The sequence below is a fragment of the Ciconia boyciana genome, chromosome 1, assembly GCF_034638445.1.
Source record: "Ciconia boyciana chromosome 1, ASM3463844v1, whole genome shotgun sequence".
Lineage (NCBI taxonomy): Eukaryota > Metazoa > Chordata > Aves > Ciconiiformes > Ciconiidae > Ciconia > Ciconia boyciana.
The window spans coordinates 117,114,241-117,131,595 of record NC_132934.1 but is presented as its reverse complement, the minus strand read 5'-3'; the positions used below and the strand labels follow the sequence as shown (position 1 = coordinate 117,131,595).

Here is a 17,355-nt window from a genome sequence, read left to right as displayed (position 1 = left end):
GTAACAGGTCCTTGGAGTAGAGGTGCATACAGGTGTCAAACCCAGGTTCACTCAGTTTCCATAGCTGGGCTATTGAGCTGGCTGCCAGCCAGACACTTTCTTAAATTACTTGACAACTCCCAATGGACCCAAAGGAAGACTGAAATTACCAGAAATAAAGGCACTTTGTGTTAGCCCTTGTCGAGGTTTAGCCCCAGCCGGCAACTGAGCCGCACACGGCCGCTCACTCGCTCCCCCCCGGCGGGATGGGGGAGAGAATCGGAAGGGTAAAAGTGAGAAAACTCGTGGGTTGAGATAAAGACAGTTAAATAGGGAAAGCAAAAGCCACACACACAAGCAAAGCAAAACAAGGAATTAATTCACTCCTTCCCATGGGCAGGCAGGTGTTCAGCCATCTCCAGGAAAGCAGGGCTCCATCATGCGTAATGGTCACTTGGGAAGACAAACACCATCGCTCCGAACGTCCCCCCCTTCCTTCTTCTTCCCCAGCTTTATATGCTGAGCATGACGCCATATGGTATGGAATAGCTCTTTGGTCAATTTGGATCAACTATCTTGGCTGTGTCCCCTCCCAACTTCTTCTGCACCTGGCAGAGCACGGGAAGCTGAAAAGTCCTTGACTAGTGCAGCAACAACTAAAACATCCCTGTGTTATCAATCAGCACTGTTTTCAGCACAAATCAAAAACATAGCCCCATACTAGCTACTATAAAGAAAATCGACTCCATCCCAGCCAAAACCAGCACAGCCCTAAAGGAAAACATAAAGCTAAGGATGGTTTGGAGCAAAGAGGGAATGAAGGTCTTCCCCTATTAGATGCATCCAAGAAGGGCAAAATGGGTTTAAAGTGGAGTTTATCCTGAAATACAACAGACTTTCTGGTAAGTGTACACAGAGTCAAATTCGCCACTACCTTACCCGTGATATAAGTAAGGCAAAGCGTCTCTTATTGTGTAACATTAACAACAGAGGAGTACTCTTGTGAACAGATCCTCTGCGCTCCTCATATTTGCCTGATGCACAGCCCATGCATCTATTACAAACCAGGGCTCCCCAGAGCACCTCTCCTTCAGGAGCTGGATGGGCTTCTTGGGAGTTTGGGCGTCTGAATGGACGTCTGATGGGCAGAGTGACATACTGCTCCTTCAGTTCCGAATAAGGGTGAGAGGGGACTGAAGTCTCTCATGAACCAGCTCTTCCAGGAAAAAAAAAGTACAGTCACAAATCCCAAACTCACAAATCAGACAACTTGCCTGAAATATCTACAGTATAATCAGTTGGATTTTTTTCCTTTACATTTGCGTATGCAATACGTCTGGTAAATGAGTAGGCAGGGCTTGAATCACAGCAGCATTTTAGTGTCTAACTTCCATTGGTTTCAGCGACAATAAAATGCCCAAATACTTCTCTGAATCGGGCCTAAATGACTAACTCCTGGCTTTGGCCAAATGCCCTTACTGAGGTAACAGCACCAGCAGTTCCCAGAGGGCTCCTGGGCATGTCAAGGCCAGGCGTTGTTTTTGACAAAGCAGCAAATATCTTTTCATTTGAATCACAGCAATTCTTACTCTTTGTTCCCCACAGGTGCCCTGCCAGAATACCTTTGCCCCGCAGCATGTTGCCTCATGGGTTTTTTTAGGATGCTCCTACTGCATTTCCTTGTGAAGCTGCTCATGACTGGCCTGTCCTTACAAATAATCCAGCTGATTATTCAGGCTAGTTAGTACCAGGCTAGCTGTAGAGATTCTAGCTTTCGGTAGGTATCTCCTGCTGTAACAGCCCTGTAAAACATGCCACAAATATGTTGTTTTCCATGCTGGATGATGGAGAAGCATCCACAGCGTTTGAGCCGTGGTTGAGAGCCTCAGATAAGTTGTGACTGAAAATTTCCAGTTACTCCTTCCAGTTGGGCGAGGCGGCTTTCGAACCGGACCTGGGGATTTTCTGTTTTAAACCTACACACAAAGCCCCCAGAAAGTGGGCAGAGCAGAATATGCCCCATGGGGACGGTCACGGGGCTCCCCAGGTGGAGGACCGGCGCAGCGTCGGGAGGGGAGCACAGCACGCCGGAGGTCCGTCTCCCTCCCTGCACACCAGGCTGGCCATCCCCCGGCAAACACGGGTCACCAGCTCCCACTGCTCGGCTACGCCCCAGCTCCCCTCCTAGAGCAAGCAGGGAGGCCGTCGGTCACCTCTAAGCATTCCCAGGCCAGCCCTTCGTGTACGCCGGCACACCCGACGGCGTGGGAGCAGAGATAAGAAAGACAGGTAGGGATCCTGCCAGTAGACCTTGGACCACTCTCCCGCTTGCCAGGGGGACGGCGTGGGTTGCCGGCCCGCAAAACCATAAAAGAGCAGCAGCGAGTGGGAGAGGAGGCACTGCCACCTGCCCCGCAGGCTGACCCCGCTCCCAGCCGCAGCCCAGCATCCCTGCCTAGGCAAGCTTGGCCAGGCGGGAAGCCGGGCGGTGACAAACCCGTCTGCCGGCATCTGGAGAAAGAGTAAGTCGCTGTCTTTGTTTCGGCTCTAAAAGCGGGGGTAAATAACAGAGGAACGTTTAATAGCTTGTATTTTTATGAATGAGGCTGTTTCTCTTCCAGCACAATTATTTCCTTGCCAGTAACTCTGTTCCTAGCAGGTGTTTGGGTTTTTTTTTCAGACTTGTTGTTTTGTAATCACGGTGAAATAACAGACTCTGCAAAGTTTGACTTTCATATGTTGCAATTGTTTATATGCTGTATCTGTATGCCTTAGGTAATAATTAATAGCTCTATGAACAATAACCACAAAGAACAGTGGAATGATTTTGCTCCATTTTGCAAATACTTCTTTACGTAAATTTTTAATGGTGACAGAAGTGTTGGTGGGAATTATTCCAGCTGACAGGAGTTGAGTCATTTTATTCAGTTAAAACTGCCTTGAGAAGAGCACCGGAAGAGGAGGATCGGGGAAAGAGCATCTAGGACCTGTGTTTTGTTCTGCCATTTAATTTATAAATCAAGCCAGTGATACAGTAAGGACAAAACAAAGTAAATACACCATCTCTACATAGCTCTGGAGTCTCAATGGCAGTGACAACATCCACTATCCCAGTGAGTGAACGGGAGCTGAGATACCTGGCACCAGGAGGCCCTACTCCAGAGTTTCAGTCTCCAGCTGCTTAGTGACCATCAGTATTTCATAACAGCTTGCTATCATGAAGCTTTCTCCTCTCACGTCTTTTTTTCTTACTTTAGAACAATAGAAAATAAAGTGTTAAAGTATGCTTTTTATACCCTTTTCATTCATGAAGTAAGCATTATGTTTTGGGCTTGGCAAATCTTTGATTTAGTGTAATGCTTAACTGCAACTTTTGTCCAGGTCAGGTTAGAAAGGGCACTGGGAAATAATACCAAAAAGTTGCTGTCAAGCTTGCTTTCCTAAAGTTCATTCAGTGTAAGTACCCTTGCTCCAGGGAGTAGTTGATCTGACGTAAAAAAATGAGAATTTTAAAAAGTGGTTTTAAAATTAATTTTAGTACCTCAGTGTTCAAGTGCTCAGCTTGAGCCACCAAAGATAACTCTGGTTTTCAGGCAGTGCTGACCACCCATCCTTGGGATGCCTGATTTCCCAGAAGGTGTTCCTTTCTGAGGACAGATGAATAAACAGGGATTTGATTGTGCATACCTTACAACTACAAAAGTACTTGTATGAAAATGTGATGCACTTGGGTGTTCTTGAGCATACAAATTCATGCTTTGTGCATGTGTATACAGTTTTGGGTTTGAATACTCCAACTTTAAATCACAGGAAGCACAACCCCCTAACACTGTAGCTTACATTCAGTGCATTCAGAGTCAGCACCAGTACTGAAGGAAACTGCATTTGCTAAGGCTTCTCTTTTACAAAAATAAATAAAATTAGCCTGTTGGAAGGCAAAAGGCTAGACCGTTCAAGAAGCGAACGAGGCAGTTATTGGAAAGTACTAACCTATAATTGAGAGTAGAAGTAAGATCCTTCCACAGTGTAACATTTAACTGTGTACTCTGGAGTGTCTCTTTAACACAAAGCCAAGGCATGATTTAGTATTCCTGACACCTTTTCGGTATGGGGCTCTCTCATAAGCACCAGGACAAGAGTTCAAGACGCTAGTGCTTCTGTTATTTGAAAGCTGCAGAAAGCACTGCAGAGAAATATCAAACAGTCAACAGACTGGAATACCTGCCTGGTTAGATAGCAACAGGAAGAAACGTATTTTTCTATAATGCCTTCCCTCTGAGACTCCTAAAGCACTTCGTAACCACTGAACAGAAAACTGGGACTTGTAGTCATAGGTTGTACTAGCAGGCAGCATGGAGACACACTGCCATAATGGCACTGCTAGAAATAAAATTCTGATTTTTCCATTTCATTAGATCAGATTTATACCACTGATTTCAATCCAGTTACACCGGTGCAATGACAAATCCTGCCTATGGTGCTCAAGTGGGTAAGGTATGTTTGGTCTGCTGCTGCTTTGTAAAGCTGTGCAGCACAGTGCTCTCCTCCTGAGTTGGTAAAGCTTTATACCACTTTCTTCTCTCTTTTCATTTATGTAAACGCTTATCCTGGTGCCATTCAAAGGTGAATACCCAGATCAGTGTGTGTCAGCCTTCCCGGACAGCGTGAACTGTGCACATCTCCAAGCTGCAATAGCTCCAGGTCTGTTCTGGCAAAGCAAATCCTGCAACTCATCTTGGTCGCCCGCTCTTTATTAGGAAAAGTGCAGACTGCATGTGTGAAGCAGGGCATAAAAATGAAGGCCTTACACATGCATCCTTTCCACTCTCTCAGGGCTGGGAATAATCAGGCTGTGACCTGCCAAGGGTGACCTTCATCCGGGGGAAAAAGGGAGGTATCGCCACTCTTTGGGAGGACAAGACTTCCTCCTTTCCCTTGAGTTTTCTCCTATTAATCTGCATCCCTGCAGTTACATGTCACAACCTTCCCCGCTGTGATGTTTGCCTCTGGTAGGGACAGAAGCTTTGCATGGGACGGACAGGCTTGACGATTTTGCAGAGGTGTTTTTAGATGAATTGTCTGTCCCGGAGTCTGTGTACACCTGAATACCAAAATACCCATAGAGGATCATTTTCAAGGGTCTCTGTGTTGTTCAGGTTCAATGCAACAGAATTGCCTATTTTATCTTGCATTTTTATCACTGCTGAGAAGGAATTTGTTCTGCTACACTTGACAGCACCACCGCTACAGCACTGGCTGCTCAGCCTGATGACAGCAGCCCAGGCTTTTGCTGCACAAGCAAATGCAATTTTCAAGTTATTGAGAACAGACAACAAGCACGGATCACACTGCAGCCTGGAAGTCTGTAGAACGTCAGCTTTTATCACAAAGTTATTTTCCTATGTTTATCTCTGGAGTAACTAAATAAATATGGTAATTGTTTAAACAAAGAAGACAGAAAACAAAATACCTCTCTCTGCCATCAGCCCACTTAGGGAACTCCTAAAACTCCCACAGAGTAAAAAGGTCAAATCCAGCATTTTGTTTCCCTCAAGGCCTGAGCCTCCCCAGGGCTTTCTGGTCAGATAATGCAGCTACTCTGCAGTGAAGACTCAGACTAGACTTATTAAGGGGCTGACTTTTTGCATTTTACATAACCCTTTACATTTTCCTGTAATCTTGTATCTTAACACCTGCTTAGTTCAGTAGATGTCATAAGCTAACCTCACCCTTTCTCATGTGCATACCTCTCTGCAAACCAGAGATGTTTTTTCAGTTACAATTTAACAATAAACGTTGGGTTTTTTTCCAGAAGATCCGACAGGCTTTCCAGCAAATTGTTAGCATTATCTTTGAGCCAAAATAGAAAAACAAAAAGAAGTGTTCAGTTTACTCTTTCAAATGCCAAAGAAATTGCACTTCAAAAACCTGCAGTTAGTCACGATGCGAAAACAGTAGCCCTGTGCAGTCTGTAAAAAGCCCTTTTTCAACAAACATTTTACACGTTAGACCTGTATTAAATATCACCGAAAGAGGACACAGATGAAGGCAAGCCTGGGACATGCTTTGCTCCTTAGAGTAACGGGAGCTTGTCTGTGCTCCTCTTCCCCCTGCCTCCCTTTTGAGGTTTCTGCACGGCAGGTGAGTAATGCATCGGCCCCGGTGAGATCAGCCCAGCTAAGCTGCTGTACCTACCTCCTCGCTGCCACCTTCACTCTGAAATGCAATGTATTTTTTTACACAGCTCTCCCATACCTGCATGCAAACAGGAAAAGAAAGAGGCAGCCTTCATAGTTCTTCTAAATGCTTTTGGCGTTGTCCAGCCTTTCATGCTATTTAGATCTAAATTGGGTGGTTTTGGTATTCATCCTGTGTACATTACTCAAGCTGCACGAGATTATATGGATTTAAGCTCCTCTTTGCTTAATACAGCACTTTCACATAGGCACATGTTAACACAAGTGATCAATGAGGGGTTTTAATTAGGTTTTTTTCTGAATAGAGAATGGAAGAAAGCACCCTGTGAAGAAATTAATTGTATAAGCTTGGGAGTTCCATTGAACAGGATTAACTTTCCTTGAGACAGTAGCATTCTCACACAACAGTCAAAGGCTTTTTATTGCTTTTTTGCAGTTTTCTTAATACACAGATCTGCAATCAGCAAAAAAAAAAAAAAAAAAAAAAAGTGGAATGATCAAAGCAAATTCAGAAACCTGAAATGGCACTATTACTAAATAAGCACTGAAAATCTCCTTTAGCTATCAAAACCTGCAAAGAAGAAGGAGTGGAGATGGAATCTTGCTCTAGAAAACTTTTGGGATAACATGTAATAAAACAGGGGTTTCAATGCCGGAAAGAGGATGCACATCTAAAAACATGCACAGCTGAAGCAATCAAACTGGAATAATTTTCTGCTGGTATCTATGTCTAGTCCGATTTTCACTTGAAAGGCCCCCCACTCAGGACAAAAATGAACAAATTATTTGCTAGATTTAGATCACTCAATTGTTTTTTCAGAAGCAGGTTATTGCTACTGGAAGCAAGTAAAATTTCCCTAAAATCATCAGGATTTTTGTTTGCTGCTAAGCAGAGAATGCAGCTTCTCTTCTCCCCTCCCTACAACAGAGATCCCAGCTCCAAAGCGGTGGCTGCCTTATCCCTCCCCAGGCCAGCACTGCAGGCTGGAAGGGCTCCGAGGCAGCTGCTGGGATCTAGTTTTTCTCCAGTTTTTGCATGGAAGGAGCAACTCATTACTGAACAACAAATATTGGATTGGATATAAACCACACAAACCAGGAGCCAAAGCAGAAGCAGAATGGCTGGCTCTTCTAAAGAAATGTTGTTCCTTTCCTTTTACTTTCTGTCAAGACATGCTTGTAGAGTTAGCAAAAAAACCTGCCCCAGGACCTCAGTTTTGTACTCTTTCTGTAGGTTCTGCCCTATTAAAGAGCTTCCTGATTTGTTGAGGAAGGCTTCCTTCTCCTTCCTTCTCCTTCATTTCTCCATCCCACCTCTGGGCTGCACTTGCCTCTCCTCCACCAAGCCCCTTATGACCACCTTTCCCCCGTCTCTCTACAGCTGCCTCCTTAGCCCACAGCTACCTCCTTGTTCCACCATACAGCCTGCTGTGGTTTCCTCCTCATCCACCTGCGTCTGCCGAGTCTGTGCTCTGGGGTTTAGGTACTGTGTCCAGATACTCCTAGACATGCTTTACTACAGGCTTACTTAGTTGTTACGGAGCTGCTCTTGGCGCTTAGAGCTGACCTTTCTTCCCTGTTCTCCAAGTATTCAGCTAAACAGATCTGGTTATAACAAAAAGTCCTCCAATTTGGGGTGATGCAAGAGCTTCCCCTCAACGTCAAGGAAGATTTTTCTAAAGGAGTCTACAAGGAAAACTGGATGGTAGCTTTGGACTTCAGGAAGCTTAAATGCCAGATGAAAATCAAGAAGATGATACAAATCACCAAAGCTGCCTTGATGATTAACATCTTCAGGCCAATTAAGAATCTCTTGATCTTGAGCATATCCCACTTCCACCTCCCCCTTTCCCAGAAAGCCCTTGCAGTGACAGAGTTTCTATCAGTACTCTTTTTGTAATCGCTGAATCTTTGCCTTCCGATAGCTGAACTGAGGTATCTTGTCAATTCGTAGAAACCAAAATCCACACCTCAAAACCTTTCTGCGGTGTTTTAATGCTGTAATTGGCAGGTAACCACCGGGGAAACACTGTCAAGTGTTTGGTGGAGAACTGGATCAACTATCAGTAATTCCCATGGGCAGTGGTACTCTACCACTGCTCAGTGAAGTTGGGTGACTGCTTACCCAGGCATAAGAAAAAGCAGGCATAAGAAAAGACCTCTGGGGCAGTATAGTCTAATTACTATTCAAGGCACCGAGTCATTCTCATACACTGATTTAATTTTTCACTTCATTCTCAAAGACTAAATGCTTACCACATTGTGACTCTGGGCAGCAAGGCAGTGTGGGGGGTATGCCTCAGCAGCTATTTATCCACTAGTTTTATTTGCCTCTTGTTTTTTTCACTTCTAATTGTATTCCCGAAACCGGACTATGTAAAGATGGAAAGGGAAGGAAAGTAGGCTTTACCTCCAATTTACCTGGTGGCAGAGGGTGGATTTGTTGAAGGTTGCAGGTGTAACAAAAACTGACCAGTAACTGATAAAAGGAAACATTGCAGTCACAGTGCATAACTTCAAAACACTGTGTAATTGTTAGCTGACTGTATGAGACCAACTTAGAAAAAGTATCAGTGCAGTTGGGTGAAGGGCATGTTATTATATCCCACCTATGCCTCATTTGAAACACAGTTGTTTGAGATGTTGTTAGAAATAATACCACCATGAAGAAACAATGTTGTTAGAATAAACCACTATCTGTTTGGACAAATTATTTCTTTGCTGCATTGGACAAAGAGATGAACCCAAGGTGGTATTACTTCTGCTGGAGGTCATCTTGCAGCCTGGTAGAGCTCTAGATTCTTTTACTTGAAAGTTTAAACCAAACCTTCAGCACAAGACTCCTATAGCACATACCACGTTTAGGCTACAGAGCCATTCTGTGTTTTAATCAAAATGTATTTATCAATCATCTCACTGCAACTGGTTAATGAACAAGTTCAATCACTTCTGGTATGACAATGTGTTACCATTTTTATTTCTCCAGCCACTTTCAAGGACTGGGTATAAGGTTGGACAAGAATGACTGTTTAAAGCAGCTGAATTGAACAATTATATGGAAATGAAATGCAGACCAGCTCCTTCTTAGCTTGACCTTCTGTAGACAAAGGAGTTACTCTTTGCACCAGAACAGATCCATAAAATCAGGTAGGTTTTGTTTACCTGTCTGCGAAGGAAGAGCATTCAGATAATTTGCCAAGTTCAGATTTGAAATACCATTCTCATTTCCTGAGTTCAGCAATCTTCTAGTATAAACCAGAAAGCTGAAAAATGCTTATATGATTTTTACAGGACTGCTGTACCTGCTATGCTATGTTATGCAAGGAAATGTCAAATGGCTTATGGAAACAAGTTGTAAAATCCATTGTGTCAGGTGGATGAGTCTTCAAATAGCTATAGATTTTAAAATTTTTAAGTAGAAACAACACCCATAGATGTTTTCTTCATTACTGTATGATAAGTCTCCTTTTGCCAAAGTTGGTAGCGTAGTAGAAGAACATGACATAGACTGGGTCTGTTGGGTTGTTTTATCACTGAAATGCTGTCTCCTAGCCATAATCAAGGAAGAAGGCTGCAGAACTAGTTGAACACATGCATATTAAATGCAGGTGATGAGACTGTTGCTTAGTTTCTGAATATGTACTGGTTATATTGGAAGTCTAGCTAAGCTTGATTGGAAATTAGGGAAGAGAAGAAGGCATACCCACTATTTTTCCCTAGAAAACTGTATGGAAATTCTTGACATTTAGCATGATCTGATGCATTCTTTGGCTTTCTATAGGTTATATCTAAAAATATTTTAGTGAGCTCAATGGATAAATTATCTCTGTTAAGGGGAGTGGGTAATGCTCAGAGAGAGAGCATGGTGGAAAGATGTATCCCGCAGCCCAAACTCTGCAGTTTTCTGAAGATATTCCCCTTCAGAAGATATTCTGAAGATACTTGCAAATTTGGAGATGATGGAGAACACAGACCCACAATAAGCAAGAGAATCACCCCATATTTTCTTTCAGCTTAATGGCAATATTACAACAATGGGCTTTTGTGTATCTCTGCCCTACTGAAGGCACCTTTGCATTACAAGCAATCCAAAATATAAGGAATCTCTGCAAAGGAAGAAGATTTTTGAAAATAACTCTGTTTGTTAGCTTTTGCAACATCAAAAGTACTTCCTGAGAGACAACAGGTTTATTCTTTGTGTAGCTCACCATGATATCAACACAACAAATAATTAAAAAAAATTTTGTTCCATAATAACAAGACGTCATCCTGCAGGTGCATGCATTCAGGCCTTGGCCTGTTTTTCAGACCCATGCTCTTCTTTGATCCTTTCTTTTCCTTACATCTACCCTGGCAAAGTCCTGTCCCTCAACTGGCATGTCTGTGACTTTTCATTCTTCATTTTCCTTCACATTCTTCTTTATCTTCCTTACTGAAACTAAAACTCTTCTGAGCCATTCCTAGAGAAGACAAGCTAAACACCTCTCCCCAGACTTCTAGTGAAAAGAACCTCTTGCTAAGTTGTGACCCCCTCCCTCCTAATAGTGCCTTGACAGCAGTAATAATTCAAAAAGATACAACTCAGAGTCATCAAGATAGTGCGGTTAAGTTTTATCTATGCTTTAACTCACTTCTTCCTTGCAAGGCAGCTCCCCCCACCCCTAAAAATTAAAGCCAACCTTTTTCCAAGCCTTAACCAGTGCAGACAGCAACGTAATTTGATTAAGAGCCATATAATGCACATTTTTCTGTAGGTAATTGGTAGCTTACGTGAAGGTGCATTGCAGGTGACTTTGACATTTCATGGACAGACAACCTGCAACATGTATTTCACTGCTTGCATATCACTCACCAAAGCCACACAGAAACTAAGTACGGAGAACTGAATTGATAGGAATGTTTCTGCGTTGCAGGGAGCAGAGGAGGATAGCAAGTACTTCTGGAGATAACATTTCCTGGAATGCCAAGATTTAGAATTTTGTTTGGATTTTGATGGAAGGAGCCCAAATGCTATCAGCTATGCTAAACCTGAAAGAGAATTTTCTTTGGTTGGCTGCAAGACAGTAGAGAACTAAAGGTTCTCCATTCCTCAAGTACTGAAAAAAAATATGAAAAGGAATCAAGAGTTAAAATTAATGAGGATGCATCAAAGTATTTTATTCTAATGTTTTATGACTATTAAGTCCTCACATGTTATGTGGAAAAAGCAGTATCACTCCTTTTGACGCAGGTGGGAGTTTGAAATGCAGAAATGCTGAGTCTTCAATTAAAATCCCTGTTACTTAGTTCAAACTCATAGTTAACATTGTCTAGGAATTCTTCTTGCAAATATTACCTCCAAAACAGATAAATCCAAATAATTTCACTGAGTTGTGAAACAGTGGTGATACTACAGATTTCTGATTTATCACAACTGTTAGCCACAGTTAAGGGCTGAGAAAATAAGCACAGTGTGGAGGTTTAGTAACAGGGTTTTCATTGTGATGCATGACTAGATGCTTAGATACTGGAGACCAAATTAATCTAGCAGTAATGATACCAGAACAGCTACAGCTTGGATGAGTCTGACCTTTGAAGTTAAACATTAGCTAACAGTTGGACTGGTATTTCTGGTATGTTCCACAACATGGGTTAAATATTTGATTTAAGCATTAAAATGTCTGTATCCTTCATTTAAGAAAACAACATACTAAATTCAGGGAGTACATACAGAATAAAATCACGTTTAAGTCAGTTTGTGTACATTTACACTACATAAGACCTGTATGTCTTATGAATGTATAAGAATGGCTATCATCTGTCAGACCAAAGATCCATCTAGTCAAGAAGCCATCTCCATGTGCAGCCGTAAGAAGGTGCGTAGGAGAGATTTCAAACAGGACAAGAACATGCAATACTTAACACTATAACTTTCTTTGCCTCCAACTATTTTCAGCACAGGGCCTTCTGTAGCCAGGTGTGGTGCCTGTGTACATAATAACCGCAGTGGACTTCTCCTCACTGAACTCATCCAGTCCTGCCTTGAATTTATGAAAACCTTTTGCACTCCCAACATCCTTTGCAAAGGATCAACAAGTCAGCTGTGACTCTACTGGTTTTATTTGACATGTCTTGCTCTTGCTCTTGGAAGAAGCAGTGAAAAACTGATCTTTACCCACCATGTCCATGTTATTTGTGCTGTTATAGGTCACCACCATATTCTGCCTCAGACATCTCTTTTCCCACCTAGAGTCCTACTTTACCTAGTCCCACCTTACTTAAAGGGAAGCCCTTCCATATCTCGTCACTCTTGTTGCTCTTGTCTGAACTCCAGTCCTGTGGTATCCTTTCTGAAATGGTGGGATCTGAACTGCACACAACAGGCAAGTGTCAGCAAACAGGTGATTTATGCAGTAGCTCAACAGCACTGTCTCTTTTTTTCTATCATTTTCCTATTACATCTTAACAATTTCATTACTTTTCAACTGCTGTTAAAGCAATGAGCTGATGTTTTCATGCAACTGTCTATCACGAGCTAAAGATCTCATTCCTGGAAAGGATCCGGTGGTAATGTCTGGCCCAGAGTCCACCATTTCTTATGTGCAGATTTTTCTCCCATGTGCACATAACTTTCCCTTTTCTCCCTTTTCCCATGGATGGCAAAGTCCTGGTCATTTACAAACCATCACAGTTTCTACAGATTCACTGACAGGAGACCAAGCTTCAAAGAAAAAAGGTGGACTAGAGGACTATATCCTCTATAAGTGAGAAATGTGGAAAGTAGGACACAAACTATTCTGTCAAGATGGAGTTTTGTGGGGTTTTTTAAATTTAGTATTAGTCAAAGAACACTCTCACTTGAATTTTCAGCAGGAATTGAGCTCAAAACATTTAGATCTAAATCACATACCTGCTAAACTACCATGCATATGATAGTGCTAATGACTAAGAGAACTTGGTGTGCTCCTAAAGACACTCTCCTTTAACTGTCTGTTAAATGACCATGACATTTATAGCAGAAGATTCCACCATCTAATGATGGAAGATTGAATAACAGAAAAAAACCATTTCTGTTTTTATTATAAATACTAGTATTTTCCTGTTTATCTGGTATGTTTCTCCAAAATGGTAGGTGTATTACCATGTTTTCTGAGGTGCTGGAGACATGCATTCATGATCATGGAGACATGGATCAATCTTTTCACATGCTAAGGACCAAATTCTGCCCAGTGCATGCCCTGCTGCTGCCTTCACTAGGACCTGCCACCTTTGGTCAAAATTTGGCTCTAATGTCTTTTGGTGCTTCAAAACAATTACAGTCAAATCAGACAAACTTTCCAACATCTTATAACTGGTATTGAGAAATGACATTCTGCATCGTTGCTTGTACCATCATCTAATAATATGCCAGGAGAACCCAGATGCTCCTGGTAAGATCCAACCTTGCTCTGAAAACCAAAGGGCTGGTAGCTGAGATTCCAGGAGTCCCCACCAAACACGCTCCCAGCCATTTGAGGTGGAGCATGGCTGGGATGGAAACTTGCTCCATTGTCATAAGCATGTGTGGCAGTGCTACTTGGCTTTGCCAGGGTAGATGAAGGGGGGCAGAGAAACCAACAAAGCCAGGATCTGTCCTACGCTAGTTGCTGTGCAGAGACACAGTGAGAGATGGTCCCCAAAACTTACAGGCTAAGGCTGGAGCAGACGTAGCTTCATAAGTATCAAAAGCAGGTTTTATCGGCATACCACATAGCTCAGAAGGATATGTGCTGCATCCAGCAGTGCTTCTGCCCATAACCACCCTTTCTTTTTTTCCCTTTGCCCAGTATATCTCACACTCAGTTTAAAGGGAAGGTTATCACAATCCTTACTTAGCAATTCAGGTGTAAAAGAAAACACTTGTCTTTAGCCCTTCTCAGACTGCCTCACTCTGTGAAGTGCAGAGCAGGGTAATTTGTCACCCCTATCTGTTGGGAAGCTGACAAAGAGAAAGCAGAAAGGAGAAACGAGCAGGAGGAGTCCTGCCCTTACCTTCACACTGGGCAGGCTGAGGAGATGCCTGGATAGAGAAGAGGGTGCCCAAGCTGTCCCATAAGCAGATGAAGCCATTTAGAGCAAAAGAGGAGTGAAAGAAGAATCCCAAACATGAGTCATGATTCATCTTTCTGAATCAGTGTAGCTGTGCTTCCCCTCTAATGCAGGGCAACCTGCAAAACTGCAATGTGGTTCTGAATAGATGAGACAGATAATGAGTGGGAAAAGCAAAGTAATATTAACTGTTAAGTGGTCTTTAGTATAATACAGAAATTGTTTTTCCTCAGTAGGTAAAGCCAAGTGATATAATTCACTGAGTAAAAGAAGGAGACACTTGGCAGCTTGGCACCAGTACTAATGAAGCCAATAGCCTTCTCTGCTTTCTTCTTTTGGCTGGCTCTCATTTTGTCTGGCTTCCTTGGCATACACATCACTGGCACTTTTGTAAGAAGTCAGAAGAACCATACGCTAATTTTCACCAAAGAAAACACAATTCGCAACTGCAGCTGCTCGGCAGATATCCGTGATTGTGATTACTGCCTGGCAAACTTAATGTGCAATTGCAAAACAGTGCTGCCTTCTACCATGGAAAAAACTACCTACAACAGCCACCTGACCATTTGGTTCACAGACACCTCTGTGCTGGAGATGCTCCTCAACTTCACAAGGGTGTGGGATTTGAAGCTGTCTTTCTGTGGCACCACTCCTCTCCCAACAGAATACTTGGCCATTTGGGGACTTCGAAAGCTCTGGGTAAACAAGGTCAAGGGACAATTTCCAGAGCAGAGTGTAACCATCTACAGCAGCAGCAACAATGAAAAAGAAGACCCGCTTGCGGTGCACAGCAAAGACAGGCAAATGCTTGTATATATTTCTTTTCTGGATACCTCGCTTTTCAATGGATATTCTTTGCTGAAGTCGTACAGTGTGGAAAACGTCTCTAGTATCATGGAGCACTTTCCCAGCCTGCTGTACTCTGATGTTTTCTCAACCTCAGATAACAAGAGCTATGTTGTAACATTCATTTACTGAGTTATTTAACATATTCAGTAGTCAGAGGCATGGCAAACTGCTAAGAGAGATGGGACTTCTTTAAGTCTGTTTGGTTTGGCCAGGAGGAGCTGTTATGGGATGGACAGTTCTGACTGTGATAGCACTCTACAAGGAAGTGTTTAAAGTAAGACAGACTCATCAGACTAATTCAGTAAATGCTTTCCTAAAGAACAAAGAAAATGTGAAATGACTGTTTTAGAAAGCATCGGTCCAAATTCTTTTTATATATTGTAAGCTAAGAATTGAAATCTTGTGCCTCAGACAGAAGGTTGTGCCTCAGACAGAAAAAGACATAACTATGTACCTCCCATTCTAGAAGAACCTGAGCCTCCCCGAGAATCACTCGGGTTAGATGGCAGCTCGGGACGTCTCCAGTCCAACCCCCTGCCCCGAGCAGGGCCACCTCTGGGATCAGACCAGGCAGCTCAGGGTTTTCTGCAGTCGGGTCCCAAAAACGCCCAAGGACAGAGCCTGCACAACCTCACTGGGCAACTTACTCCACTGCCTGCCTGTCCTCGTGGGGAAACTTTTTTCCATGTATTAACCCCAGCCTTCCCTTCTCCAGGCTGAGCAAGCCCAGTTCCCTCACACTTTTCTCACAGTCCCACTCGCCAGCCCCTGACCATCTCGGTGGCTCTCCACTGGACCACTTCAGTTGATCCATATCCTTCTTGCACTGGGGGGGCCAAAACTGCATGCAGTACTCCATATACAGTCTAGTAAGTGCCGGGACAAGGGGAATAATCCCTTCCCTCCATCTACTGGCTGTGCCCCTGTCGATACAGCCCACCGCTGTCAGGTTCAAGGGGTGCAAGGTGGGTACAGGTTACTCAGACTGTGAGGGCTGAGTACTCAGTCAGAGCTGGGAACCCTCTGCTCAGGCTGGGTGACACGCCTCTTAGGAAAGCAGGGATGGGCTACACAGGCAACCTCCAACCTCAGCACACAACTGAAGGTGTGTTTGGGGGATGACCAGGAAGCTGTGTTCTCTGCCAAGCCATGGCACACATCACAGGAAAACACTGGGCAAGAGGCTACCTGACAGATGAGACATCACGCTCACAAAGGTGTTTTTCCCCAAGGAAAGGCCTGTCTCTTGCACACTGGGTGTGCCGATGCCTGCAATTTCCCCAAATACAGGGAACTTGACTTCATCTTTTGTGACAGTGGCAAGCTCTGCTCATGTTCTCCCCTATGAGAAAGGAGAAAGACCCCATCCAACAACTCTCATCTGATAAGGGAGGCAAGGCTTCTGGCAGACACGTAGCAAACAATTTTCAGACGCGTTGTAGGAGAAAGATTGCCATCCCCTGAAAAACACAGGTCGGGACTATTTATATAGCCCAAAGTTTGCTCCTTGCCCATGTCTGCAGGACTTGCATTCTATGAGATATGATTAAGGCCAGGATCCATCCATATAGTACAATAAAGGCTTTAGAATGGCAAGCCCTAACAGTCTTGCATTGCTAGCAAAGGATTACATGAAATTGGGATAAAATATGTGTACTGGGGGGAATGGCTATCAAGATTCTGAGGAACCAATGAATTTGCTTCAACAACTTTAAAGAAAGACTTTTTCTATAACTGTAATCAGTGGTGGAGCAGTTTTGCTAGGAAGCAAAACTTAATTTTTCAGAATACTTAAATACATGCACACCTTCCATTACTGTGACCTTTCCCACTGAAATCAACAATGCGGTAACTATTGAATTAATGGGGTCTATTTGCAATTGCAAATTAACAGATTTAAGCGCACGGGTGTTTGAAGGCTGGGGATTGAACTCAATTTAACTCAACCAGAGAACTATTAAATCAGCTGTTGTAAAGACGTTGTTTCCTTTGTCAGCACCTTGGCAACAAACTGTAAGCCTTCTCCCCAAATCACAAATATTTCTGGGGATACTTCTCAGGACTGCGTCACAGGTTACAAAACGGTTAGGAGCTGGAGCTGGGCTGACAGAGGTTGGCAGCGTGGGAGGGGGGTGGTGTTCTGAGCACGTTACATGCCTGGAATTATTACAGACACAGGCAAATAATTCACGTTGTCTGCCCAGGAATCCCATGCTCCAACTGTCTGTGCAAGAGTGCTAACCTTGCCTTCACAAACTGGCTA

General features: G+C 43.3%; 1 protein-coding gene across 1 annotated transcript; it reads left to right on the top strand.

Moving 5' to 3' along the window:
- Positions 1-14,546: 14,546 nt before the first annotated feature.
- Positions 14,547-15,221, top strand: EPCIP (exosomal polycystin 1 interacting protein). Its single transcript, XM_072851935.1, has one exon. The coding sequence runs from the start codon at positions 14,547-14,549 to the stop codon at positions 15,219-15,221; it is 675 nt and encodes a 224-aa protein (XP_072708036.1).
- Positions 15,222-17,355: the final 2,134 nt, after the last annotated feature.

What these genes read in the sequence shown, in the direction of transcription:
- EPCIP (XM_072851935.1), top strand. Translation starts at nt 14,547, where the DNA reads ATGAAGCCAATAGCCTTCTCTGCTTTCTTCTTTTGGCTGGCTCTCATT.